A 25,965-nucleotide genomic window follows, 5' to 3' on the forward strand; every position below is an offset into this window, starting at 1 on the left:
TTAAGTTTGAAGAGATTTCATCAATTGAATTATACCGTCAAGGGCTGTTGTCGGTTCACCACGGCCCCCTGGTTTCACCAATCCAGCTTCACCAAATTTATTTTTTATCTTGAAAACAAGAGAAGGCGATATGTTTGGCTAAAGGACTGTAACATTTTGCAGGAGCTCCAACTCTTAATATTATTACTAAGCTTCCCCAACTGGGAAGATTATTTGCTAATCTTCCGCTAACTGGTTCGTGGAGGGGAATCCCCATGCCCATGGACGAAGGTTCCAAAAGATACTCACACGTGAAGTAGTCATTATATGAAGCAATACATTCATATTGGTTTAGCCAGAATTTCTCGAGTGCATCAATGGTCTCCTTCTGTCAGAGTGAAGGAAAAGGAAAATCTTAAGAGGGCCGCCTTAAATAAGAAACATCGGAAATTGCCGTAACAAGCTTATTCACTGATAAGTTTCATTGGGTGGCTCTCTAGTCTACTAGTGAACAACCACCGATGCCCTATAGTCTCAGTTATAAAAGCTTCTAATGGGGTTTTCTCCACAGCCAAGTTGATGGAATATGGTAATAAAAGCGGCGATGCCAACAGCTCTTTTTTGTGGTCTTTGGAACTCAAGACAGTTAAGGTGGCGGATGTTTAAACTGATTTGAAGTTTGAATGAAGATGGTGAATGCACCAGACGACATTCAAACCAAAGTTTTAGGTATTGGTTTTCTGGTAAATCTCAGGTCTCTGCGACCGTCAGAACTGACGGATGATTTTCATGGTCAGATTATGCGGCGGATTACAAGTTGGATGTCCTGACTTGAACTTGCGGACCCTTGGGTTGACATGCACTTCCACAAATCGCAACAGTTGATCTGAGTCAGCGAATATGGATTGAACCTACAAACACTCAACGCCGTTGAATAGAAAACGGCAGACTCAGATGTGAGAGGTCTGGGATCCATGTCGAGCGGCTAAGATCATCTTCTCCTGGCCTCTTCATATTCCAGCGCTCCTTCCCAGCCACTCCAGAGTCTGTCCAAGTTCTCTGGGAATACGCCAATCGAGTTACAGAAAATGAAGTTCTATTCTCATTTCAACGTATGCATGCAAGATTATCATCTTTAATGGTCTCAAGGGATCGAGAGGATTTTCCTTTTTTTTTCTGCTTGGGGTACGAATCATTTCTTTTTCTTTAAGCAAAGTGCTGGTTTTGGTGTTCCTGAGAATGTTCAACTTCTAACAAATAGAGAAAAGAGAGGATTCAGTTGCGGGTAACTCCATATGACGTATCGATCTCAAGAACTTTCAGCAGTTTCCAGGTGACCGAATCCAAGTTCATGACATGAATGTGTTGGTTCTAATCAATATAGCCCACGGGCGGAAAATATTAGCGCAATATAACTGCGTAGAGATTACTTTGGATGTTAAAGCAATAAATCCTTTCAGCAACAATATTGTTGTGGGAATAGAAGCAATTCACCCTGTTGTATTTCAAAGGGGTTTCTTGAGGACGTAACTTCAAATGCGTATGATCTAACTGATGGAAATATACAATAACTCAATAAGACATGCTCAGCTGGTCAGAGAGAAGGATATGAAGCTAGTAAATGTACAGGACCACAAGAGGAGTTCCTCCAAGTCTTATAGTGCAGGGCGAGGATCTCCTTAGCCTTCTCCCTGGCCTTGAGACTGCAATTCACCTGCACAACCAGGCACAGCTTGGAAACAACACCCACTTGTAACATCTCTTGGACAACAGCTGGTGTCGTAGAGCACCTGGAAATTGAAGATAGGATCTTCACTGCTCTCTCAGTCGCAACGCTGGAGACCCGAAGCATTTTTTTGGACACAATGGCCAGGCCGGCGGCGTGACGGAGGAAATCGGCTCTTCCATCGGCACACCCACAAAGTTGATCCAAGACTACCAGTATCATTTCACAACACCTCTTGTCAGATATCTCGAGAAGGAGCTCGATTAAGACCGACACGGCGCCTGATTCCACAGCTTTGATCCGATTTCTGCCCCATGGGCAGAGCTCGATTAGAATTTGCAGAGCGGACTTGGTAGCTTGTTGAGAGATTTGATGTCTCAGAACCTGAACCACCTCCTGGAAGATCTCAGGACTCGTCCCTACCAACTTCAGAGGATCGAACACCTGGAAGATGGATTTCAACAGGAATATAGCATAAGCTCGTGACTGACAGTTCCCTCTTCTTAATATGTCAGTCAAAGATGACACAAAGTCGCCATTTTTGTAGATAAGCTCGCGTAGGCCATCATCTGTGAGCTGAAGATAATGTAGAATACTCAAAGCCTCTTCACTGGATCTTACCGTCTCGAGCTCATCATTGGGTGCTTCTCCGTTTGACGTCGAGCTGTTCTTCTTTACAATAGAAGCAAGGAAACTGACAGCGCCTGCGGCTTCCATGCATCTTTTGTTCCTGTCACTTTCCAAAGAAATAGATTTGAGCTGATGAAGCGAACTCAGCAGCTTCTGGGGATTTTTTCCCTCGTCGATGAGTTTAATGATCTTGGTCTTATCGACCGGCGGACGGGGAGTCGGAATCCGTTCGACACCATAAGAAGCATTGGCGATGCACCAGGCTTGAATCAGGCGCCGAACCGTATGATTCGGGGTCAAATCCTCTTGCAGCGGCTGTTTCGTGACCGGGCAGGTCTTGTTGTTGCAAGAAAACATCCATCTCTCGATGCTCTCCCGATCGTATGTGATTCCTGTACACACGGTAACCGGATCTCTCATCATCTCAAGAGAGATGGGACAGAGAAAGTAATGAGGAATCTCGATTTCGTCCATGGGAAAATAGAGGAGCGAAGCTTTGCCTTCAAATAACGATGACTGCAACTACGATCGACGGATACGGAAGTAGTAAGAAACCAGGGGGCAAGTTTGATCTTGGAAGGAGATGTAGATGTAATTGAAGATTGAAGAAAACGAGGGAGGGTGGATTAGCTTTTATACGTGGAGGAGGAAGACGAAGGGAAAGCGGGAGAGACAGGATGAAAAACGAAAACGTCAAAATGGTCAAAGGTAGACTTGTCAAATTTATTTTCTCCTATTTTATTTAATAATCGGGAGAAGAGATGAAATTATCAGAGATGCCAGTTCAGTATGGCCGGTGGATTCCTCTTTTGACTGAAGGAAAAGCTAACAAATTCATTTTAATTTAACCTAATAAAATAAAGAAATTAGTTAGGAATTAATCAAGCTCAGAGTTGTTAAGAATTGTGGCTCGCAGGGCATTGTTGCAGCAGGGTAGGGGGGAGAGTTAGATGGAATTTAGGAGCATCGAGAGGTGCGTTTTATTTTTTGTTTATTTTATTTAAATTTTTAAAAGAGCAAAGAAAGGTAACTTTTAAAAGGCTTCTCTTGTCGGCCGGTGCATTTCGACGCCGACAACTTCATCGGTAAGTACACGTGGGATCTCGCTCCATTTGGACTTTTTCCAAATGTCAAACTCTGTCTAACGTGCATACTGGGGGACGACCGTTGAGTCCATCATAGAGCACACAGAAAAGGCACAAATTTCTTCCTTTCATGGAGATTTGTTCAAATAAATCGGAGAATTGGGGCAAGTAAGAATGAGCGTGGAAGAAGTGTGAGTCTCGTGGCGCTTCGGCGGCCTTCTTCCCATTAATGGCACATGCCGAAATGAAGAGCAAGTCGGCGGGTTATATGTAGCTGTCGTAAAATAGAGAGAGGTAACAGAGAAGAAAAGAAAAGAGGAGGAGACGACTTAAGAAGGTGGGAGCACGAGGTCAATGGACTTGACTGGTATTTTGTTTGGCGTGGGGAGACGGGGGATAGTGGGTCCAGCATCGAGGAGAGAGCAGAAGTTGGATGTGTGGTCATTATTCTTCAGCTGGGTATTCACTTATCCATTACATTATTTAAGGTGCTCGACCCTAGGTGATATGTCAATGAGCAATAATTTTTATTGAACTTTGTTGAGCTTGACTTGATGGCTTGCATGCCATCTCGAAATTAGATATATTTTTTTTTAAAAAATATATCTATGTATATATAAAAATCACCCCCTCTTCAAGAAAGGATTTTAATTTAAATCAAACTTAATGTAAATGAAATTTTGATTTAGAAAATCTAAGACGGTTCACGACGGTTTTCCACTGATGGTGGTCGCCGGTTACGACTTTTCGATTTCCCGTTGTTTAGTGGTCTCTTTTGATGGAGAGGAACCTATGGTCTGGTCTAACAGAGGTATGCTTGAACGTTGCCATCAACGAACCTCTGTGATAGAAGATGCAAGCCGAGAAGCTCAGTTTGCTAGAAGTTGATACTATGTCAGAAGGTATGATTTTGGTTTATGAATTTCATATATGGTTTCGAAATTCTATTTAAAGTATTCCTACATGTGGTATCAGAGCTTCTCTCTCTGATATGGAATCATTTCCGTGGAGAGTTCTCTGCGTACGTTGGCGCTGTGGAGCTAATCGGCGTCTAGCTCGGCGCTGGGCGTCGGACGACGGTGGCCGAAGTTCGACGGGAGGCGACGCTTGACAGAGGCGAGCGTCCCTTTGCGTGTGGCTGGAGGTTGAAGACCACCTTCAACGCACTTATATAAAAAAAAATTAGAGCTTAGGTAAAAAAGTTTCATTTAAATAACAAGTTGACTCGACCGAGTCGTCTCGAACATTTTGTGCAAGATCGGTCTAACTGAAGCAAGTCGGACTTTATCGAGTCGTTTGGCTTGAATCGGATGGGTGAGTCGTGGCGCGGATGAGTGGATCGTTTCGGCTTGCAAGTTTCAACTCACTGACCCATCCCGCCCCGCAAACTGGCCGAGTCAACAAACGAAAGGGTTGGCCAAAAAGGGGGTAAATGAGAGTTAAAAAAGGGGATGGTGGGAAAAAGGCTGCCAAGTAAAAGGTTAATGGGGGAATAAAAGGAAAAGAAAATAAACACCACCTCATTAAGAAGGAGATTGTAATTGTAGTAATGAAATAACTTGAATTTTTTTACCAAGTATAACATTTTTTGGGGGGCGACCATAATTTTTTGGAGTTAACTATGCGGTTGTATACAACTAAGTAACAAAAACACAAAACTTGAAAACAACATTGATGCAAGATATTGCATATCTTGATGAGCATATCATGGAGTGATTAAGTGGGACCAAAATTATATGATTAGAAGAGAATTTTGGAAAAAAACTCAGATTTTAGGAGAAAATGAACCTCAATTCACGTCAATACCTAGAGGGATAATATGAGAGAAAATAGGAAAAACATATAGATTTTCGGCAGAAATGAACTTTGGTACTTTTGATATGAATATCTCCCAAAATATAGCTTCGAATCATAAAAAGGTTTATTTCTCAAGAAACTACACTGAGAGATTTAATTTGATATCTAATTTGACATAAAAAAGAGATTTAATTCTTGAATATTTTATAACCTTTTAATTCTCTTCCTTCTGTAGCTTGACCTTTGTTGACACCGACACGAATATCTCTTTAAATATAGATCAGATTGACACGAATTTTTTTCCTTTTGAAACTAGACTTTAATACCTTTCATCCAATTATAATATATATTCATAAAATAGAATTAAGAAAATAGTGCTTCCCACTATTATTAGGCGTTAGACATAGACCTCATACATCAAAATGAACTAATTCAAAAGAAGTAATGGTTCCCAAGCTACTCTTTGTAGGATACCACACTCTATGTTGTTTTCCTATCAAGGTACCAAAATCAATGAACCCACATGACGGGGATGTGGTAGTTTGTAGAACCAAAAGTGGTTGTCAAATCCATACGAATAGGACTTTACAAACAGTGCTACACAAATTTGTGCAACTCATCTTTATCCATAGATCTAATATAAGAAGTAGTCTACCTCCTCCTCGTACAACTTGATTCACCCAAGTAAGTTTCCCAAATATTCCGTAACACTTATCAAATAAGTGGTTTGCTTTACCACAATGAATACATGGAATCCTTCTTCCTCTTCATTTTCCTCTCTTATAGCCATGCAAATTTGCTAACTTCCATTCTGAAGTTTTAGTGGTTGTTTGTACTTCGTAAGTAAACAAAATTTTATTACAATCACAAATATAAATCTCAGCTACTTGTGTCGTTAAGGTATAATTATATCCATTCAACTTAGCAGTAATCATTTTTCTAAAGTGCTTCTTAGACGAGATATCTGACCCTATAATAGGGTTAATTACATCTTCATGCTCAGCCATTCCAAACCAGAAGAGTCACATAACTCAACAAAACACATTCTCTGGTAATTAACTCTCTCTAAAGAAGTCCTAACACCAACACCTTCAAAAAGCTTAAACCCACTTACCCTCATTGATCCGCAAGTAAAGAGCACTCCAAACACTATGGATGAAACCCTAATCACTGACCAGGAACAAAATTTTACTTCTCTCTCATGAGAAGCATACACGAGGTTGCAAATCCACTATTAGAGCTCCTCGAGCTCACTCTACATCATGCACCAATTTGAGGGTAAAAAACAAGGAAGAAACTAGATTTTCTAAAGACTGATCGAATTATAGATTGATTTGGAGCTTCTTCTCCTTCAGCTAGTGATTGACTACAATACTTGAGCATCTGTATCTTCCTCTACAACCTCTCTCTCACATTAATTGCTTTTATACCATGTAAGTTGGCAACATTCAAAAAGATGTGAAACATCATGAGAAAACTAATCCAAGTAGAAAAAAAAGGAAGATAGCAAGTGGAAAAAAAAGGGAGTTGAAAATATGAGAGCAAAGCCCGAGTAGGGTTACATCATCACAACTTGATCTCTTCTTCTATAAGTAATATGAACTCAATGATAAAAGTCCTTTATACACTTGAATCCATCCCCATCATTCTCAGGATCAAGGGAAGCGATGGCAACTACCTCTTTGCGCCAAATGCCCCTACATGACTAAACTAAGATTGAACTATAGAGATCAAGATCTCAACTTCTCTTAACCTGATCATCTTGATCTCTATCAAGTCTATCGCTCCATCGGTTTTATAACATTGAAAAAATGAAAATCACAAATAACACAAGTTTGAAGAAGGCAACAATTTGAAAGTAATTGGAAGGGATGTATTAGGAATGCAGAACGGGGGATGATAAATGGCAAACTCAGATGGAGAAGTTATTCCAAATTTAGAAGAGCAAGACAAAAAGACTTCACTTTTGCTTGGCCAGATTAGACTGTATGGTGGTGTAGGGTAGAGGTGGTTTGGAATGCCGATTTCTGGAAAAATCCAAATTGAACTACTGACCTGATCCCCCAAGCCTGACGTCAACAAAAAAGTCTTCATCTTATTGGAGTTACATGGTTACATGTAAGACCTAAGAGAAGGGGATTTTATTATTTCTCCATGTAACAATACAAAATTGGAACATTTAATCACTTAACCGGCGGCCTAAGCAAGGGGATTATATTTCTCTACTCTCCGGCGTCAACTCCATTTTCGTCCACCTCCGAACCTGACCCGTCATGGGCTTGGGATATCATTAAATTTCGGTCTCCACAAGGATATCATTAAATTCCGGTGCAATTCGCTCCTCCGTTTCTGTGACCACCTGACAGAGGCCGGCAACTTCATCGGACACGGCGATACACCAAGTTACTTGTGTATAATCACCAAAAAATACTTGCGATATTAGAGAATTTGATTAGAAAGTGTTATTCTATCGAGAATTGTGATATTATAATACATCTTTCACGAACCCCCTCCTGACTCCCAAGTCGCGTCTCGGATCATGGGCTCAAATATATTTTCTTGGATCACGTGCTACGCTGAAATCCTTGCGATGACTTGTAGGGTACTTTGGGTGTGGGGGATCTTCCCGAGGACCACTTAAAATTCAAACCTTCCAATTGTGCCATCGTAGTGTCCTATTTAAGTAAAATCAAGTACAGTATCAATACTTGTCTAGAAATCCTGACCGTTGCCGTCATTACCTAGTCTTACCATTAAGGATCTAGTGAAGGACCCCACAAGTGTATAAGAAACCGCTACAAGAATACACGTGTCGAAAAAGTGTTGGGTGTTTAGGTGAATTGAAATGAAGAAAAAGGGCTTAAATTCTGTAATGAGGGTTTTTAATGGGCCTGGAGACACTGAATGGATAAGATAGCAACGGGGGGGTCACGTCAATGGACTCCGGCCCGACCTCTTGTCCCCACATAAAAAACGATTGTCACAGGCCCACCCCTGCGAGTAGAGTTAACAACACCCACATGCAAATTCCAAACTAGGGTGGTCCCTCGACGGCACGGCAACATCATCGCCGAGACCTTGTATTTCCGGCGCGATCCTGAATGAACGCAAAAGCCCGCCCACGTGACGGACCGATCTGAGATCTACCCGAAATGGACTGATTCCGATGCTTAACATCCCTTTTAATCATTCTCATAAAGACTGCTCCCCCCTCTGTCCCTCTCCACTCTCCAGTCGCAATCGCCATTGCATCTGCTGCTTTTCTGCTCACCCCCCCCCCCCCCCCCGACGGGCCCACCATTTAGGCCTCTATGTGGGTCCAAACCGAAGATGGATAGGATCGTTAAAATAGAAATGCGGTAGTATTGAAATTGATATCAACTATATATATATATATGACTGTAACAAGTAACATGGACAATTGGACATGAAGCAACAAAAAGAAGAATGAGAAAGAAGTTTTAAAAACCTGTAAATCGTAGCCTTCTATGGCCTGGTGAAACCATCATAACTCGATAAATCAAACGAACTCCAGTTACCATTGAGAAAATTTGGCTGGAGAGCGAGATGATCTTCGACCATCGACTCGAATCCTTGTGTTTGAGGAGCGAAATTTGGCTCCATTAAGCAAGTCGACCATAGAGTACTGTCTTGAACTTGTAAGGTTTCTGACGGTGCAACAGGTTGAAGGGCGCCGTAGTTTATCGGATGTAAGCTCGTAAGTTGATCGACTATCTCCTGTTGGGCTGACATGGAGTCTAATTCGGTAGGGAATGGGGGATCATGGTGGAAGAACTGGGCATCGGGGAGGCTATCGAAAGAGCATTCCATGATGGACTGATCGCTGGAGAATTGGACGGGTGACTGCTGACCAGGGTTGGAGCCGTTGGACGACAACTCGAACGAGGTAGAGGCATCGAATTCGTTTTGCAATTCCGGGACGGTTTGGACCCCCGAGGGATCGTAATCTGGTTGCTGGTTCAGAAACTTGGCGTAAACCACGGCTAAATCGATCGTCGAGGCGTCAGTGGAGGAGCCCCCCATATCGCTGCTCAACTGGGAGAAGCTCCCCATCGAGTCATTATCAACGATGCCGCACTGACCCCCGCCGCCGCCATTCGTTTTATGGCCGTAACTCGAGGTGCCTCCAGGGAACGCGGAACGGTTATCAGAGGACATGACGCAGACGGACTTCCCGCGGCGGTTCTTACGACACCCGCCGCCGACTGGGACGTTCCGCAGCGACCCGCCTTTGGTCCAATAGCGCCTGCAACCCTTGCAGAAGTACCTCGGCTGTGTGAGACTGTAATTGTTGTAGTAACAGAATTTGGTGTGGGAAGAGTCGCAACGTGGACAGTTTGGGGCCAGCTCCACCGTTGGTTTCCACCTCCTATCCACGATCAACGGCCTGGGAGGGCACGGCAGCAGCTTCTCCCGAGACTGCAGCATTTTTAGGCGACCCAGATCGTAGAAATCGGGGTCCAAAGGGGAGCGAAGAGGGTGTGAAGAAGGGAGCACAGACTGAGGAGGACGGGGAGAAGAAGGAGGAGAAGAAGAAGAAGAAAGAAGAGGAAGGGAATGAATGTTATGTATGTTACTGTTGAATCGTTGATTGGGGAGAGACGCATGTGTGAGTTGGAGACGAGAAGAAGCCTTGGCCGGTTTGGGAACCGTTAAAGAGAAAGGGAAGTGTAGTTGGTATGGGTCCTGGACCGGATCCATCGTGTCCGTGTTTCAAAGACGTGTCACGACACTACTGGCCATGATTTTCCCCCCAAATTTGGTTAAAAATAAACAGTAACAATAATCAATTAAAAACTCTAGGCATCTAGATCCATCCATCCATCTCAGGAGACGATCATCGGAGGTGCATAACTGTTTTCGGTGGGAAATGAAGCTCTCATAAGAATATATTGACCGATGATGATTGAATCAATAACCCTCCGCGTTTGAAACCATCAATGGGGCTGACGAGATTAAAAGAGGTCATTAAAGCAGAACGAGTTAATTTATGGTGCATTTTGACTGCATCTTTGGCTTAAAAGGAAGCTTAGGTTGGCAAAATGAAGGGAGGCAGAAGGGATTAACAGATTCCACGTGGAGGTTCAAGCTGCCACCTCCGTTTATGTTTCATTCCGCAAAGGTGTCCTCTGATTCTGTCCTAACGAACTATATATGGGCATGGGACGGTGTACGGAGGACTCCCTACACCCCAACCTTGACAACTACTTTTGTTTGTTTTTTCGCATGAGGATTCTACCAATTGCCTGGTAATTATTATTTTTTTTAATTTTTACTTGCATATTTATTTAGTAATATTCCTTCAGAAAATTTCCAATCTCTTCCTTGCGAGAGGGGATTCGGATGATTCAGAACGATTTAAAGAGGTTTGGGGGGATACCCGATACGTGTCGCGTGTCGGCCATTGAAATGAGGAGCTATGCGTAAAAAGAAAAATTGCCTTAATGCATGGGACCACGGGTATATTTATGAGTGCACCAAGTTCATTAAAAGTGAAGTAAAAACACGCCAGAGTGGGCTGTTGAAACTTCAACCAGAAGAGGGTCTTGATTTCAGCTGGCAATCTTGTCATTGTTTTATGCTTTATGGGCATAGGGCATTAGGGGCGGGGTAAATTAGCTGCCACAGTTTGCTCTGGTCGTCCCAGCCACTAGCTCCTGTCTCAGCATAGTTTATGGAGAGACTAATTGACACTGGACTTGTTGAGTAGCCCCATCAAAATCTACATCCAATTTGAATTTCGGATCATATCTGAATAATATCGTTATTCAGATGTCTGAACATTGCCTGCTCACTTGCGATTGCAATGTAAGACAGGTATTACATCCTTAACATCATGCTACACCTCCACCATCCTCATCAATCTTTCATGTTTCTTGATGATAGAAAAATGGAATTCAAACTCTCTCCAATTCCAAGACATGTTTCTCCAACTGGTCCTTCAACTCTTTTCCCCAGCCTTCGATCAAATTTTCATGCTTCTTGATCATCTCCGTTTTAGCTTTCAGCTCTTCTTCCATCACTTGTATCTCCTGACAAAAATAAAAAATAAAAAGGGTTTTAAAGAGGAAAAATTGAAGAGGCTTTCTCGGAAACGACAACAAGAGAAAAACGTAACAAGTTCTAATGTCCAGAGACGATAAAAATAAAAAATATAAAGGTCAAAGACAATATTATACAGTTACAATAGCATACCTTGCAAAGATTTTCTTCTTTATTTGGCTCATCTTCCTGTTGGAGACGAATAAAATACAGCTGAAGCTTTTTTGCAGCTTCCATAAAATCCCTTGCATGCCTTTCTACATCAACTAAAAGCAGATGAAACTAGTACTGTTAATCATATGTGTGAACTTAGGACATTACATGGTGAAATGGTCTGCGTTACATAATATATGAAAACATCATTCTCTGCAACAAAATGATCAGAAAGTAAGTCTTAAACTACAGACAAGGAGAGGTATGTGGTAGTGTCGCCCGCTAATATTACACTTGAAGAAAAACTGATGGAGAAAGGAACATCTGAATTAGGCTGCATCAAGTGGTAATCATTCATTCACTAGAAATAAGTCCATGCCTTCAGGTGAAAGACATACCAGGTTAACAACCACATCTCCTCCCACCCTGAAAGAACATGCTGTCAAAGTTGCAACAAGTATGACAACACATTGTTTTATCCAAAAAAAAAAAGACTCATATGATCTTGTTTCATTTAAGATCTAGATGACTCTTTACTTCAATATTGTCAATTATTATTACCACTTGTAGAATTATATAATTAAAAAACTCAATTCCCAACCAGTTGAAATTTTGCTCATCACAGATATGTAACATGAAAACTTAAGATCGATGACGATAGAAGGTGAACAAGGCTAATAAAATCACAGAAGGGATGAAGAACACAGGAAATAGAAGAATCCATGGAAAGATGATCGAGAGAGAGAAAATCAAAGGGAAAGAAGGCGGGATCATGATCAGCATGAAGATGACAAGAGAGAGAGGCATGAAAGGGGGAAAAACATCAGGATGGAGGAGAATGGATGATGGCACAAGAACTAGAAGACCCAAAAACCCTGATCAAGATACAATTAGATCAACATCCTTGCAGTTTGGCAACTCGAGAGTCTACTTTGACATGATCATTTGTGGAGGCAGAAGGGTCATCAAGATCAGCATCAAATCAACACAGCAAACCACTTTCATGAGAGTTCCTAAAATTGAGCTGGAAAACTTTGTTAAACAGTTCCAGGAGAAGAAATTCTGGGGTTGAAGATCCCTGTAACTTCAGTGTATGCACATACAGCAAAAGGAGGAATGCAAATTCCTGGAATTCAGAGAGAAAACTGTGATTGAGCAACTCAACATTCTGAAGACTTCATTTGAAGAATTCAGGTGGACCACATTCATTGATCAGCTGAAACCACTTTACCCACGTAAAACACCCAAAGTTAAAAAGGCACCACAGCAGTACAAGCCAATGGCCACCAATTCAACGCCAAATGACAACACAGTTGCCAAGGCAAAATACCTGGAACAACGGACATTGAACTTTACAAAAAAATAAGGACATTGGACACAAGTGAGACAGCACCAGCCAGCACACTGGTCTTTCAACCAGTCTGACCAAATGGTCCTTCCCCCCAGATTACATAAGCCAATGCAGGAAGTTGTTTGAAGAATGTGTAGCTCGGAGTAGGCAGGTAGAAATCCAAGACATTGAAACACTGAAGGTGTAAGTATGAACACATGGAAACTTCATCAACCTCCTGACATCTCATATGCAGCGAGTATCAAATGACTTTTTTTTTTATCACTAGCAGAAGAGAGGGGCAGGGTACTAGAGGAATCAACCCCCCTAATCCATTGGCAGTGTCACAGTGTGGGTGCCAACCACATCAAATACTAATGGCTGCTGGATTCACATCACCAATCTTCCAGTGAACTATGAAGGTCTCATCTGCCATCGCAACAAAATTTGAAGCCATCTTTGGCTTCAACAAAGACACCTATATTGAAACTTGGGTGGACAGAACCTGCAAACCATGTCCTCACCATGGGAAACTCGAGGGCAGACAAATATCAACATCACAGCAGGAGATGCTATTTTCAAAGTTTTGGTGGCAAAAGATGAATCAACAGTCTGCCCACAAAATTAGCAAAATACTGGTGGACGATGAAGCAGAAGAAACAGAAGAACGGGACATCAAAGAAGAAGACAGGAGAATAGAGAACCATACAATTCATGCTGGTTGAAATCCCAGCCAACCAGTCATGTCCAAATGATTAATGAACTTGTTACTCAAACTGATGAAGATGCCAGCCTTCCAAATGATGAGACTTGCCAGCTGTCCTCCTTAAACATCAGTCCTCCTTATTATTCAATAGTTCTCTTTAAACATCAGTCCTCCTTGGCAATTCTGGCATGGTTTGTCTTTACAATGGGAGCATACTTTGAGGAGTACCAATGGCCTGGCTGATAATTTGGAGCAGATAGCTGTTTCTCTTTCTCATCCAGTGGAAAGTCACACTTACCCCCTGGACACCGGTAAACTTTGGTTGATTTTAGTCCTCTGGGCTGCTTTCATTTGGTGGGTTTACTTGTATATTTTTCTTTGCATATTTTTGTTTCTTAAGCAGTCATTTTGGCTGGGTCATAGCCTGTTTGACCTATTGTAATTTGTTTCTTTCTCTCTTGAAATGAAATTTCCAATCTTCTACAATAATAATAATAATAATAATAACAATAAAAATAAATAAATTTCTTGCTACACTTCTCACTACTTCAAAAAAGACAATCTTAACTTTCCAAACCATGTTGAAGAGACCTATTTCACCTATACATAGTTTCTTCTACTTATAAATGTTTTTTGACTTCCAAAACAAAAACTAGGTGATTGTTCCATGTAAAACTCTTCAAACAAATCATCATTTCAGAAAACATTTGTTAAAATTCAAATAATTTAGTTGTCAGTTCTTGATGGACTCTAGTCGGTAAGAGAAGAAGATTTTTCAAACAAATCTACCCCAATTGTTTGTTTGAAATTTCAAGACACAAGCCAAGCCTAATGCCTCTCAACTGAACCATGAGGTGTACCTTGTCCATGAAAACCTACCTACAACCTACAACTTCTTTCTTGAGATAATTCTATCAGTTCCCACAGGGATTGAGAATGCAAAATGTTAGAAGACATAACTTGCGTTTACATAGATTTCTAAGAAAGTATTTTCTTATAGAATCTTATTTCCAATGGTGTAAAGGGAGCAGGGGCATATTGTCTTTTATTATTATTTTATGATATAAATAGAAGGGGAAAGGGAACCCTAGAAAATCCCCTTCCAGAATTTCAACGTGATTTAATTCTTTTCCAGCTCTTTCTTCTCCTAAGTTGCCTCTTTTATCATTGCTAGTTCATAAATTTTCGCATGGTATCAAAGCAATGGTCCAGAAATGGAGAAGGACAAAGATGATGGAGAAGAAGGGGTAGAAGAAGAAGAAGAAAAGATAAGTTTTCTTTCTCATCGATGTTTCCCTATCCCAACACCCATTATTTTTCTTGGAGTTCGCACCATCATACCACACTTTCATACGAATTGTATGTTGATGGAAAGATCTTTGAGTCTAGTTTCCAACACAAAAAAAATTTTGGCAATCAGAGTTTTCTACAAAAAGAAATTGATATTTGAAACAACAAAGGTTAGGCAACAAGAAGGTTTTGAGTGACAACATAAAGCTTTAATTTTTTAGATAATTTGTACCATCAAGAACGAGAATGTATATTAAGAATAACTTGTCAAAAGAAAGCTCCATGAGTATATTTTTATCCTAAGAACGGTTCCTCAAACTGATTTTTCAAGAGAGAGATATTGACATGGAAGAGTCTCAAAGGTCATGTTGGAAGGTTGTTACATACAAAATTTTGAATTTTAAACTCAGCTTTTTTCTTCTCTTTTTGAGTTGCTGTTCTTACTTACCCAAGTATCCTATTTGCTTCCAAAATCTAGTGCAAGTCACTACCAACATGAGTCCTTTTTGCAAGAGTTTCTTTTTCAGAGTTTCCTAATTAAATTTGAAGTTTATATTGTTCTTTGTTTTAGGAAAGTTTCCTGTTTTATTTCACGATTGTCTCTGTGCTTGAGTTTTACATAATCTAGTTTTAGATTAGGCCATGACTCAGTTTAGCAAGGATTCTATTATCAGTTTCATTACGTGTCTATTTTCCTCACATTTGTCGTTGCATGTTTCTTTCTTTCATGTGTCTATTGGTTGTTGCTGCCATCTTGCAACTTTTTTTTATTTCATGCTGGCCCCACAAGTCATGCTCTGAGCTTCTAGCAGCTTAGTGTCCTGCTTGTGTGTATTTGAATGGCTATTTTTCCTTGCTTCCATTTATCAAGCAATCTCATGTCAATTTGTTTGCTGAGTTTGTCACCTCTGCTAGTTTCAAACAGCAGCTACTTGTTGCAAAATTCAATTCAAATCACTTGCTGCTGTTTGTCGGAAGTTTTTTTTTTTAAAAAAAGGATGTATATATTAACAAAAGAATTACAAAGAAACCGGGAGCAAATCCCTAACAACAAGAGCTGTTTGTCAGAAGTTGGAGGTGAGAACTTGATTAATTCTGCTAGGAATATCTATGCTATCATGTCAGGTATTGATGGAGGCAGCAACAAATAGAAACCTATTAGTGTGTCTTATCCTCTCCTTCTTGTCTAGGATAAGTAAAAGTTTGATATCACTACTACTTGCAAGGATTTGCAGTCTCGGTTAGTGTTGTAATTGTTGCTGTATTATTCATCCTAATCAATTCCCCTCTTTGTAGTCCATGCATAGTATGGGATTCTTCTATTGGTTTATTTTATCACTTCAGAGAAATGCCCACACACCCATTACCCATGGCAGCCCTTTGTGACATGTCTTCTCTAAAGAATTGAAGGGAGTACACACTTTTTTGCTGTTTAAAAGGAATAGGTCTAACCAGAGTTGATGAGCATGACCTTCTTCCTTGGCTTCAGTTTTTTGTCATTGCAAGGGGTTGTGGCAAGTTAAAAAAATAGCAAGGGGTTGAGTTCTTGTGTCAGTGTTTGGTAGATGTCAATCCACTTGTTTGTCGGAGTATGGGATTTGTTGTCTGACTACTTCTCTCATATATATTATTGTCAAGTTGGGTCTCTTAATTTTATGAATCCCCAGCTTGAGGAGAAGTAGAAGAAGTATAGAGAAAGGAGGTATTTTGAAGAGCATAGAATGAAGAGTTCCACAAATGGTGGTGATTTTGTTTTTTAATAAGAGTTAGTAACTACAATCAAGTTTTTAAAAGACATCCAAGAAAGGGGGACAATGGAAGATGAAGAACTTGTGCAAAGGGCCAATTACATAACAAGTTAAAATAGACTGACCTGAAGCTAAAGAGTTAAGACTGTTGGAAGATTCAAGTAGAATTTTTTATTCTCTTTATTTATTTTTATTTATATGCAATGTAACAAGTTGAAGTTATAAACTCTAGCTTGAGGGGGAATGTTAGAAGATATAACTTGTGTTCACATAGGTTTCTAGGAAATTTTTCTTATAAAATCTTATTTCCAAGGGTGTAAAGGGAGCAGGGGCATTAATGTTTTTTTTTATTATTTATGTTCTAAATAGAAGAGAAGAGGGAACCCTAAAAAATCCCCTTTCAGAATTTTAACATGAGTTAATTCTTTTCCAACTCTTTCTTTTGTTGCCTCTTTTCTTCATTGCAAGTTCATAAATTTTCACACAAAACAAACAAGATAGAAAAACAAATATAGGTAGGCTTCAAACCTGATCTCAGCATGTAAAGAGAAAACCAACAAAAAAAAAGGGCAAATGGATTTCCAAGATAGGAGATTATACACCAAAAAGGGGAGAAGTCAAAAACTGATCGGCTGTCCATAATACACTTTTTTATTAAAGAATGTATTAGGGTACCCAATATGCACTCTGCTAAAGAATGTATAAGGCTCCACCAAGAGGCAGAAAATTCCATCACTGAAAGTACAACTATAACAACTAGGCAAGACAGATTTACAGTTTTAAACTTAATAAACAAAATACATGTACTAACATATCCAAATTCAATCAAAATGTATAACTTTTCATTCTGTGGCTTTTTCCCAAGAATTTTATTTTGGTTTGCCCACCCAAACTGAAATTACTTGAATCATCAACACCAGCTCAAAGATAATTGTATGATAGCTTGTTTGTTTATGATCAAGCAATGGACACCGAATTTGGATAAACCTGATGCTAACTGAGGACAACACCTCCATGCTATGATTTAGAGAAAGAACTAGCAACTTCACCACTTTCATCATCAATGTCAGCAAGAAAAAAAATCATTAGTTCATAAAACTAAAACAAAATAAAAACCCTGTGATATAGGATTCAGCATCATTCATACAGAAAGCAGAATTAGATGCTTCAAACAAAAAAATCCAGAATCAGAAGACATTGTTTATCACAGCATAAAAGAAGAACACACAAGATAAACCAAAAGAAAGTATTACAATTAATCTTTTTTTAGCACCATGAGAAGAATATTTAGTCAAAAAGAAGTAGAGTGATAATTTCTTAAAAGGGAATGTGCTTACTTTGATGAGACGGATGAGCAGAACGATCGATTGCTTGAAGCTCTCTGGCAGGTAAACATGGAAGCAATGCTGCCTCTAAAGCAGTAACACATGCCATCATGTTTTCTTCCTGAGGAGGAGACTGATGTTGAGGATGCTGCTCTAACTGAGATTGATCAGCCATTTTGCAATGAAAAAAAACTCAGGTTGAAAGGGTAGAAAGTGCAGTTTTAGTCTCATCCACTCAATGCATGTGTTTCCTGTAGCAGATCTCACAGAGCAGCAGCATCGAATGAAAACCAGGATTTCACCTACTACAAAATATCTTGGAATCACCTCAACTGACTATTCAAAAATCAGAATGACATATATTTATAACATATTAACACCATGGTATTTTGATTAGCTTATCCCACACTTCACCTTTTTACCTTGTTTTTTCTCACCCATTTTTTACATCTACCAATGCAACTATATTTATATACCACAGGGGTAACACAAGTCCTTCTAGGTGGCACATGTGCTTCTTCTATGATCACATATGTGCCCCTAGTGGATGACACATGTATTTCTGTGGTGACAGGTGTGCTTCTTTTAAATGTGTGAACCACGAATCTCCTTTACTCGTACCCTTGCCTCCTATGGGAGCCCTCTTAATTGAATCCTTTTTTTCCTTGTTATTAAACAAAAAGAAACAGTGTGAACCATCTGTGTGAGCCATGTCTGAGACTTGTGTGAGCCATGTGTGATCCTTGCGTGAACTATGTGTGTGGGTAAGATCAGCAAGGACTTCACTTTAAGATCATACATTCCAAACCTATGAGTGTATTCTTGACCTTTAGTACAACAAGGATTGTCATCCAACCTTGGTTGTAAGTCAGGCCTTTTATTTTTGAAGAATATTTCTGTATCTACATATTCCCCTTTCAAACCTTTGACCAGTCAGAGTTGAAGAGAAAGAAGACAAGTCAGTCAAAAGAAATCGCTGATAATCAAATGATTAAGCTAGTGTTCTCTTATTATTTGTCGAGATGAGAAAGGAGATACAATAAGTCTCAGTTTTATTAATTTTTTATTTTACATCAAGCCTTACTTGTTTTAGATTGAGGAGAAATGCATTACTTGTTTTGGCAAGTGTCAGTGGATTTTCTAGCTCTGCACTATCCTCCTCCCCCACTCCCAACCAAAAAAAAAATTACCAACCCATGCATGCATGGAGCTAGGCAGGTAGTGGCAAGTTTTCCACTTTGCCAATTTGCATTCGTATTGTAGTTTGCAGAGACGCATGAAACACAATAACAGTACTTTTTATAACTAAAAATTGAGTAGGGTTGATTTATTTTATCGAATTAACACATTTTGGATTTAAAGGTTTTCAAGCATTTAGAAGCACTTTCTAAAGCAGTGGTCTGAAACTGAGGTTATAGGTTAACCTCAAAGAACCTCTCTTTTGCCCTCTTGGAGAACAGAAGTTCTGAAGTCCTATATTTTTTTTTTTTTTAGGAAGTGGCAAAATTTTATTAATAATAACTAATTACAACAGGGTCAAGCCCCAAGGGAAATAAAACCCCGAACAGCAATAGCAGTTCTAGGAACACCAGCTTAGCTAATTTATCGGCTAAATGATTAGCAGATATGAAAATATGCTCCCAAGAAAGTTGAAAACCACGTAACAAATGAAGGATTTCATCATAACAATAATGATGCTGCCAAGCAGAAATTGAAGATCCCAAAAGCCAAGATATAACAGTAGATGAATCTCCAACAATGATTAAAGGAGAGGCAAATTTCTGAACATGGAACCTCCCTCCCTGTAAAAGAGAACGACACTCAGCTGTAACTATATCTGCACTACCCATTCGACCTAAGTCAACTGTACCACTCCATTATGGTCCTTCGTTACCCCCCAAATTCCTGCCGGCCCAAGGTTATCAGTAGAACTTCCATCAAAGCAAAGTTTGAAATAACCAAATGGAGGACGCTCACATTCAACCAAGGTGACTTAGGTTAAATTAGCACAGTTAAAAGAGGCAACATAGCTAAGTTGGTGTTCCTAGGACTGCTATTGCTATTCGGGGTTCTATTTCCGTTGGGGCTTGACCCTGTTGTAATTAGTTATTATTAGTAAGATTTTGCCACTTCCAAAAAATAAAAAATATAGGACACCACAATATAGGACACCAGAATTTCTGTCCTCCAAGAGGGCAAAAGATAGGTTCTTTTACAACTGATCAAGGAAATGAAGCAAAAGACGATAAGCAAAGTGTTAGTTTGTAAAACAGCTGTAAACGCGTAATAGCTGTTAATTCATTGTAAAAGCGTGATTTCTTGTATAAATTTAGGTGGTTTGAATCAATTGAAACAAGGATTCCAGAAAAATACCTCTTCTCCCGTTTTTAACATGGTATCAGAGCGGGAAGAATCAAATCTCGTCTTCTCTTGTCGTCCTGTCTCAGAGCCGCCCTGAGAATCCCGATCAGATCTTCGCGTCGGAGCCGTTGGACGAAACCCTCGGCTATTAGCACCCAACTACGCGAAAGGCGAAGCTCTGTTTTCTGCCGTTTTTCGGAGAAGAGGAGAAGAAGTCCACGCCGTAGCTTGGATTGATCGCGGAAGTTGTTGAAGAACTCCGAGCCGAAATTTCCCCTGTCGCCGGCGTTCGTCTCGTCGGAGTAGGGGGTTTCCGTCCCGCAATGTTCAGAGCTGTTCCGTCCCTCGCTGTTCCGATGCCAGCCTCGCGGAGACGATGAAGCTCTGAAATTAATCCAGCTCCTGACTTTGAGCGGATTAAAATCTGAATGAGCCTGTCGGACCGGCCCGGCGGACCAGACTCAAAGCTGACTCATCCCAGCGACCCGGACTCGGACAGACTAAGACCCGGACTCGAGCCGTACCAATTTTCTACGTACCCGATTAAATTTTACCTAAGTTAGGAAAAATGTAATCAGCACCGAGCCCAACCCGGACCGGGGCGAGTTAACCCAGCAACGCTACCTACATAGCGTGGCTTCTGATGGTCAATTTTTTTACCATGGGATAATTATTCGACCCAGTTCCTGATGGACTCGTTGCAACTTATTTCATATATCCTTATTACTCTGAAGGACTTCTATTATCTATCAGTTATCCACTGATATACAACACATGAAATACCTTTTTATTTTGGCATCGGCCCATTTTCGTTATTGCTATTGTCTCTTTGATCGAGACTTTATTTATGAAGAGAAACTTCTTGGTCGCTTGCCTTGGGTTCATTATTTACTTACTATTGTCAGCATTAGTTCGTCTGATGCAGAATTTGAATTACCCATGGTGGACTTAGCATCTTATTTATCTCTTTACCCATTACCCATTGGTTATTTGGTTACCTTCCTCCTATCATCCTTTTATTTAACTCTCACTTACCCCTATTGGCCAACCCTTTTCAAGCATTACTTTGGTTTGTCCCTTTTACTTATATGAGTATTTTTAAGTCATTTGAGACTTTTTTATTTATACCTGTGAGTATTTTATTGATACCTGTGAGTATTTTATTGTCGTCTTGTGAATGACAGACATTATCCACTTTAGTGATTATTATCACTACATTTGTTCGAAATCCTTTGAGGTTGGTTTCGACGTATGTTTTATCACCTATTTTTACCTTTTGAGAGTTTGTACCCGTTTCCCCCTTAATTGGCATTTCTTACTCTTACCATTTGAGAGTCGGTGTCCTGTGAAGGGACACGGTGATGGATGAGTTTTATTACACTTCTGAGTACTGCATATAGACCCACTGCCTACAGAAGATAGAAGTACGCCCTACATCCAGCATGAGTTATGATTGGAGTATGGAGCGATGTCATACGACTTGGAGTGATTTTTTCTCTCACTTATCTTATGCCAATTGGGCCTCATGGAAGAGATCACCAATGTGAGGGGGAGTGTTGGAACATGTGGAGGACTGTCATTTTATACAAGAAGATCATATACACCATTTGCAGCAAACTGGGAGTTCATGATGGAGGAGTTTATTTTTACATTTACGATATTTGGTTCAAGTTGGGATCACTGACATTACCTCCCATCTTGAGGGAGAGTGTTAATTTATAAAACAACTGTAAATGCGTAATAGCTGTTAATTCACTGTAAACGCATGATTTCTTGTATAAATTTAGGTGGTTTAAATCAATTGAAATAAGATTTCCAAGAAAACACCTATTTTCCCGTTTTAACATGGTATTAGAGCAAGTCACCCTGATAAACACAAAGGATCATTCAAGAACATAATGAACCACTTGCTCAATAATGCTGCTACCAACTGAATGGGAACGTCACCTAAATGTTTTTAAATTCCTCTCCTTCCGCAATAGATAGTTGCCAGAAAAGTCACCCTTCCTCTAGAAAAGAAGTTTTACTGAATAGAAAGCTAAACTCTGCCAAGGAGAAAGGGAAGAATACAGATAAACCAAAATTCCAACAATTGAAGCTTCAAACACGTTGACTAAAAGGGCAATGTAGCAAAATGTGATTAGCCGATTCCTCTGTGTCCACGGAATATAGCTAACCTATTAACCACCACAGGATCAAATTTGACCAAATCATCCCAAATTAAGATTTTGCCATGAACTGCAGAATAAAAAAAATGAACCACCTTAGGATGAGCTTTAAATTTCCAACCATAAGAGACCTAGGAGCAGGAGTCGTTAATAAACAAAACCCAAAGAGTAGCACGCAAAAGTACCTATGTTGCTTCTTCACTTACGCATATAATTTCAAATACTTTTGTTGTTACTCCATTTATGTAAAATTTTCCCATTTTTTAAATGTCAAAAAATATAACTTTGTGCATTTTTTACAGTCGAAATTGAGTTTTCTGTATAACGAATGACTTGGAGCTTCCTAAAGAAACAAAACTTTACAAAAACAATAACATACATAAAGTGCAGCTACACAAGATCCTAGTTTGCCAGAGTCAAAGGCCCACCAAGCAATATGTGAACCAAAATAACAATAGTAACACAAGAGCACCTGTTTTGAAATGTAATATAGATAGCAGCCTTAGGACTAACAATAATAATAATTGTTAAAATTCAAGTACAAGGATATTTTGGTTATTTTTTATATTTTCCGCATTACATTTTTTCTCATATAGTATGTCTACTAGATAGAGAATGTCTTAAATTTGGACATGTATTTTAGGAGATGTAATTTTGAGTATTAGGGATATTTTTGTCTTTTTGTAAATTTTACTTAAACCTTGATTATAAAGAAATCTGACAGGCCTGTTTGGCTCGGATTCCAAGGTAGCAAGGCTACTCCTCTTCTTGAACTTTTTTTCTCTTTTATTTTCTCCCCAAATTACATATTTTTCATGGTATCAGAGCACTAACGCAAGTCTTGGATAGGTTCTTTCGATTTTGTGGATCTTCTCTCTATTTTCAGCAATCTCCTTGAAGGTTTTTTCAAGATTTCTGGACCGGTAAGATAAAAATTTTAAAATTTCCCCTTTTATGCCTATTTTAGCCTATTGGCTAATGATTATTACTTCTATTTAATTATTGTTAGGATTTAGAAGTGTTGGATGATCCCTTTTTCTACCTATCAACCCAATGTATGCATCATCATCCATATAACTTGTGTCATCCTGGTTTCTTGTAATTAGGTCATTCTTTCATCGATTTATGGTTGCAATTGCTGAAATTGATCACTATTAATTCGCAGTTGAGTGAATTGAGTGTTGATTTACCTTGATTGAATTTGGTATAGGGCCCACTTGACTGCGCAAACACATAAATTTTGGGAAAGTGTTTCCCTTTGGTTAATTGACACCCTAATGTACTAAATTGAGGTGTTTGGTAATATTAGTTGGCTGATTCTAGCACATGATTTGTGGTCCAGAGGACTGTTGAGAGCTCAGATGTGAAATTCTCTCGGTTTATTCAGATCACTACAATCTAGTTCAATGAATCGAATTATGTAAACAAGTCTAGACCAGTTTTGATGTATTTGAGGTCCAGAAGAATGGAAAAATATATAACAGACGATCCCCGATGCCTATTACTGAAGATAATTTAGTAATTACCTGGTTGGTCAATAATATGGAATATAAATTTAGTGGCCAGATTATCAGTAGTTGTACTGTTAAGGCAATGGGGACTACCTCTGTTTCCATTTTGTAAGTAATTTGTCAAGGATCTATGAGTTATATGTGAAATTCTTTAACATGAAGCATGGAGGTAGATCAGTGATAAATTATTTCATTGAGATGAGGGGAGTACTATAGGAGATTAGTACATTCCATCATTTTACTACGAATATTGCAAACAAAGAAAATCAGATTCAAATAGCCCGATTTTTGGATGGTTTGGGGCCTGAGTATGATACTATTAGAGTTCAGTTGTTGGCCAATGAGGATGTGACCCTTGAGCAAACCTTTAATAGAGTTCTTCATGTTGAAGGTGTAGTTGTAAATAAGAATGAGTAAGGTGGAGCTCTCTCAGAAGCAACTGCTTTTAACCTTCAGTCTTCTATTGGTAAGCTTGATGGTCAGTTTCATGGTGGTAATAATAGAGGTAGAGGTTATTCTACCTGTGGTTGTGGCCGAAGTGATTGAGGGGATCGAAAATGTGTTCATTGTGGTAGGATTAATCACATTTATGAGAAATGCTGAGAAAATTTTGGTAAGTCTACCTAGGCCAACTCTATAGTCATAGACAAGGACGCCTCCTCACACACTGGATCCTATGAGAAAATTCAGCAGTTATTACAACAACTCGGTCAATTGATTGCTTCATCTACTACTTCTCAGACTATCAAGACTCCTCCTTCATCCTCAGCGAGTGCCACAATGGCTAGAACAGGTATGAATGCACTTAATGTGTCTCATTCCCCCTCTTGGATCATTGATTCAGGAACCTCCACACACATGTCAGGTATGTCCTCCCTATTTCAGTCTATTTGTCCATCTTATTCATATCATAGAATTATTTTAGCTGATGGATCTACCTCTCCTAATCATACAGTTCACACTACTCTACAAATATCCTTAGATTCTGTTTTATTTTTCACCAAATTTTCCAGTTAATCTCTTGTTTGTGAGTCGTATAACTAAATCCTTAAATTTTTCAATAACCTTTTATCCTACTTCTTGTATTTTCCAAGATTTGCAAACAAAGAGGACGATTAGTTTGGGACATGAGAAGGAAGGGCTCTACATGCTGGATGACGTATTTGTTTTTCGAGCTATATCTCTCACTACTGTAGATTCTTCTTATTTGTGGCATTTGTGCATGAGACATCCCTCATCAGCTAAGTTGCATAAGTCTTTTCCTTCTTTGCTAGTTGATATTACATTTGATTGGGAATCCTGTCAGTTGGGAAAGCATCGTTGCTCCAATTTCTCAATTAGTTTTAGTCAAAGCACCAAGTTGTTTGAATTAGTCCACCCTGATGTATGGGATCCATGTCGGGTTCCTAGCCCATTTGGTTTTAAGTATTTTGTGTCATTCATTGATGATTTAAGCAAAGTCACTTAGGTGTATCTCCTATGGGGGAAGTTCAAAGTATTTGATGTATTGCTCAATTTTTTAATGAAATAAAAAATAAATTTGGTACATGTGTTCATGAGCTTCGTAACCATAAATTTTCAGTATTTTGTGTTTCTCATGGTATTACCCATCAAACGTCTTGCCCTTATACACTACAACAAAATGGGATGTTTGAACATAAAAATGGACATCTCCTTGAGGTTACAAGGACACTATTATTGTATATGAATGTTCCTAAATCCTTTTAGGGAGATGTAGTTTTAGTTTCGTACTACTTGGTTAATTGTATACCCTCATCTGTTTGAGTAGTCAAGTTCCTCTTCAGGTTTTAAAGTCCAATTGTAAATTGTTTGATGTTGCTCCTCGTATTTTTTTATGTATTTGTTTTGTTCATATGTTTGGAACTTCGGTTGATAAGTAGACACCTCGGTCTGTCAATTTTTTTTCTGGGATATTCTCATCAACAAAAAGAGTACAAATGTTATGATCCTATTCGACGAAAGACATATATGTCAGCCGATGTGACCTTCTTTGAACATACTCTATATTTTTCATCATCTATTGAGTTTCTTGTATCACATGAATCTCCTTTAGACGGTCTTGTTCAAGTTCT

General features: G+C 39.4%; 3 protein-coding genes across 6 annotated transcripts; all 3 read right to left on the bottom strand.

Moving 5' to 3' along the window:
• Positions 1–1,573: 1,573 nt before the first annotated feature.
• Positions 1,574–2,809, bottom strand: LOC137958661 (E3 ubiquitin-protein ligase PUB23-like). The gene has a single exon (XM_068805742.1). The coding sequence runs from the start codon at positions 2,807–2,809 to the stop codon at positions 1,574–1,576; it is 1,236 nt and encodes a 411-aa protein (XP_068661843.1).
• Positions 2,810–8,560: 5,751 nt separating this feature from the next.
• Positions 8,561–9,839, bottom strand: LOC137960562 (dof zinc finger protein DOF3.5-like). The gene has a single exon (XM_068808217.1). The coding sequence runs from the start codon at positions 9,664–9,666 to the stop codon at positions 8,704–8,706; it is 963 nt and encodes a 320-aa protein (XP_068664318.1). The 5' UTR covers positions 9,667–9,839; the 3' UTR covers positions 8,561–8,703.
• Positions 9,840–10,759: 920 nt separating this feature from the next.
• On the bottom strand, positions 10,760–20,562 carry LOC137960093 (mediator of RNA polymerase II transcription subunit 28). Of its 4 annotated transcripts, none has more exons than XM_068807572.1 (4): positions 20,206–20,562; positions 17,845–18,083; positions 11,434–11,546; positions 10,760–11,270 (listed from the first exon to the last, which is right to left on the bottom strand). In XM_068807572.1, the coding sequence occupies exons 2-4, from the start codon at positions 18,005–18,007 to the stop codon at positions 11,136–11,138; spliced, it is 411 nt and encodes a 136-aa protein (XP_068663673.1). In that variant the 5' UTR covers positions 18,008–18,083; positions 20,206–20,562; the 3' UTR covers positions 10,760–11,135. The 4 variants fall into 4 exon arrangements, with proteins under 4 accessions (XP_068663673.1, XP_068663672.1, XP_068663674.1 ...); XM_068807571.1 differs by having other exon boundaries at positions 17,845–18,134; XM_068807573.1 differs by having other exon boundaries at positions 11,434–11,537; positions 17,845–18,137.
• Positions 20,563–25,965: the final 5,403 nt, after the last annotated feature.

Source organism: Aristolochia californica, unplaced genomic scaffold (genome assembly GCF_029961685.1).
Source record: "Aristolochia californica isolate CCGP_79_NKW_82.1479 unplaced genomic scaffold, dmAriCali1.0.hap1 SCAF_3, whole genome shotgun sequence".
In the NCBI taxonomy this organism is placed as follows: Eukaryota; Viridiplantae; Streptophyta; class Magnoliopsida; order Piperales; family Aristolochiaceae; genus Aristolochia; species Aristolochia californica.

Excerpts from the sequence above, each read along its gene's own strand:
- LOC137958661 (XM_068805742.1), bottom strand. The coding sequence starts at position 2,809 with ATGGACGAAATCGAGATTCCTCATTACTTTCTCTGTCCCATCTCTCTT.
- LOC137960562 (XM_068808217.1), bottom strand. The coding sequence starts at position 9,666 with ATGCTGCAGTCTCGGGAGAAGCTGCTGCCGTGCCCTCCCAGGCCGTTG.
- LOC137960093 (XM_068807572.1), bottom strand. The coding sequence starts at position 18,007 with ATGGCTGATCAATCTCAGTTAGAGCAGCATCCTCAACATCAGTCTCCT. Across the intron at positions 11,547-17,844 it reads TGCTCATCCGTCTCATCAAA|TTGATGTAGAAAGGCATGCA; the intron begins GTAAGCACATTC and ends ATCTGCTTTTAG. Across the intron at positions 11,271-11,433 it reads AAGAAGAAAATCTTTGCAAG|GAGATACAAGTGATGGAAGA; the intron begins GTATGCTATTGT and ends TATTTTTGTCAG.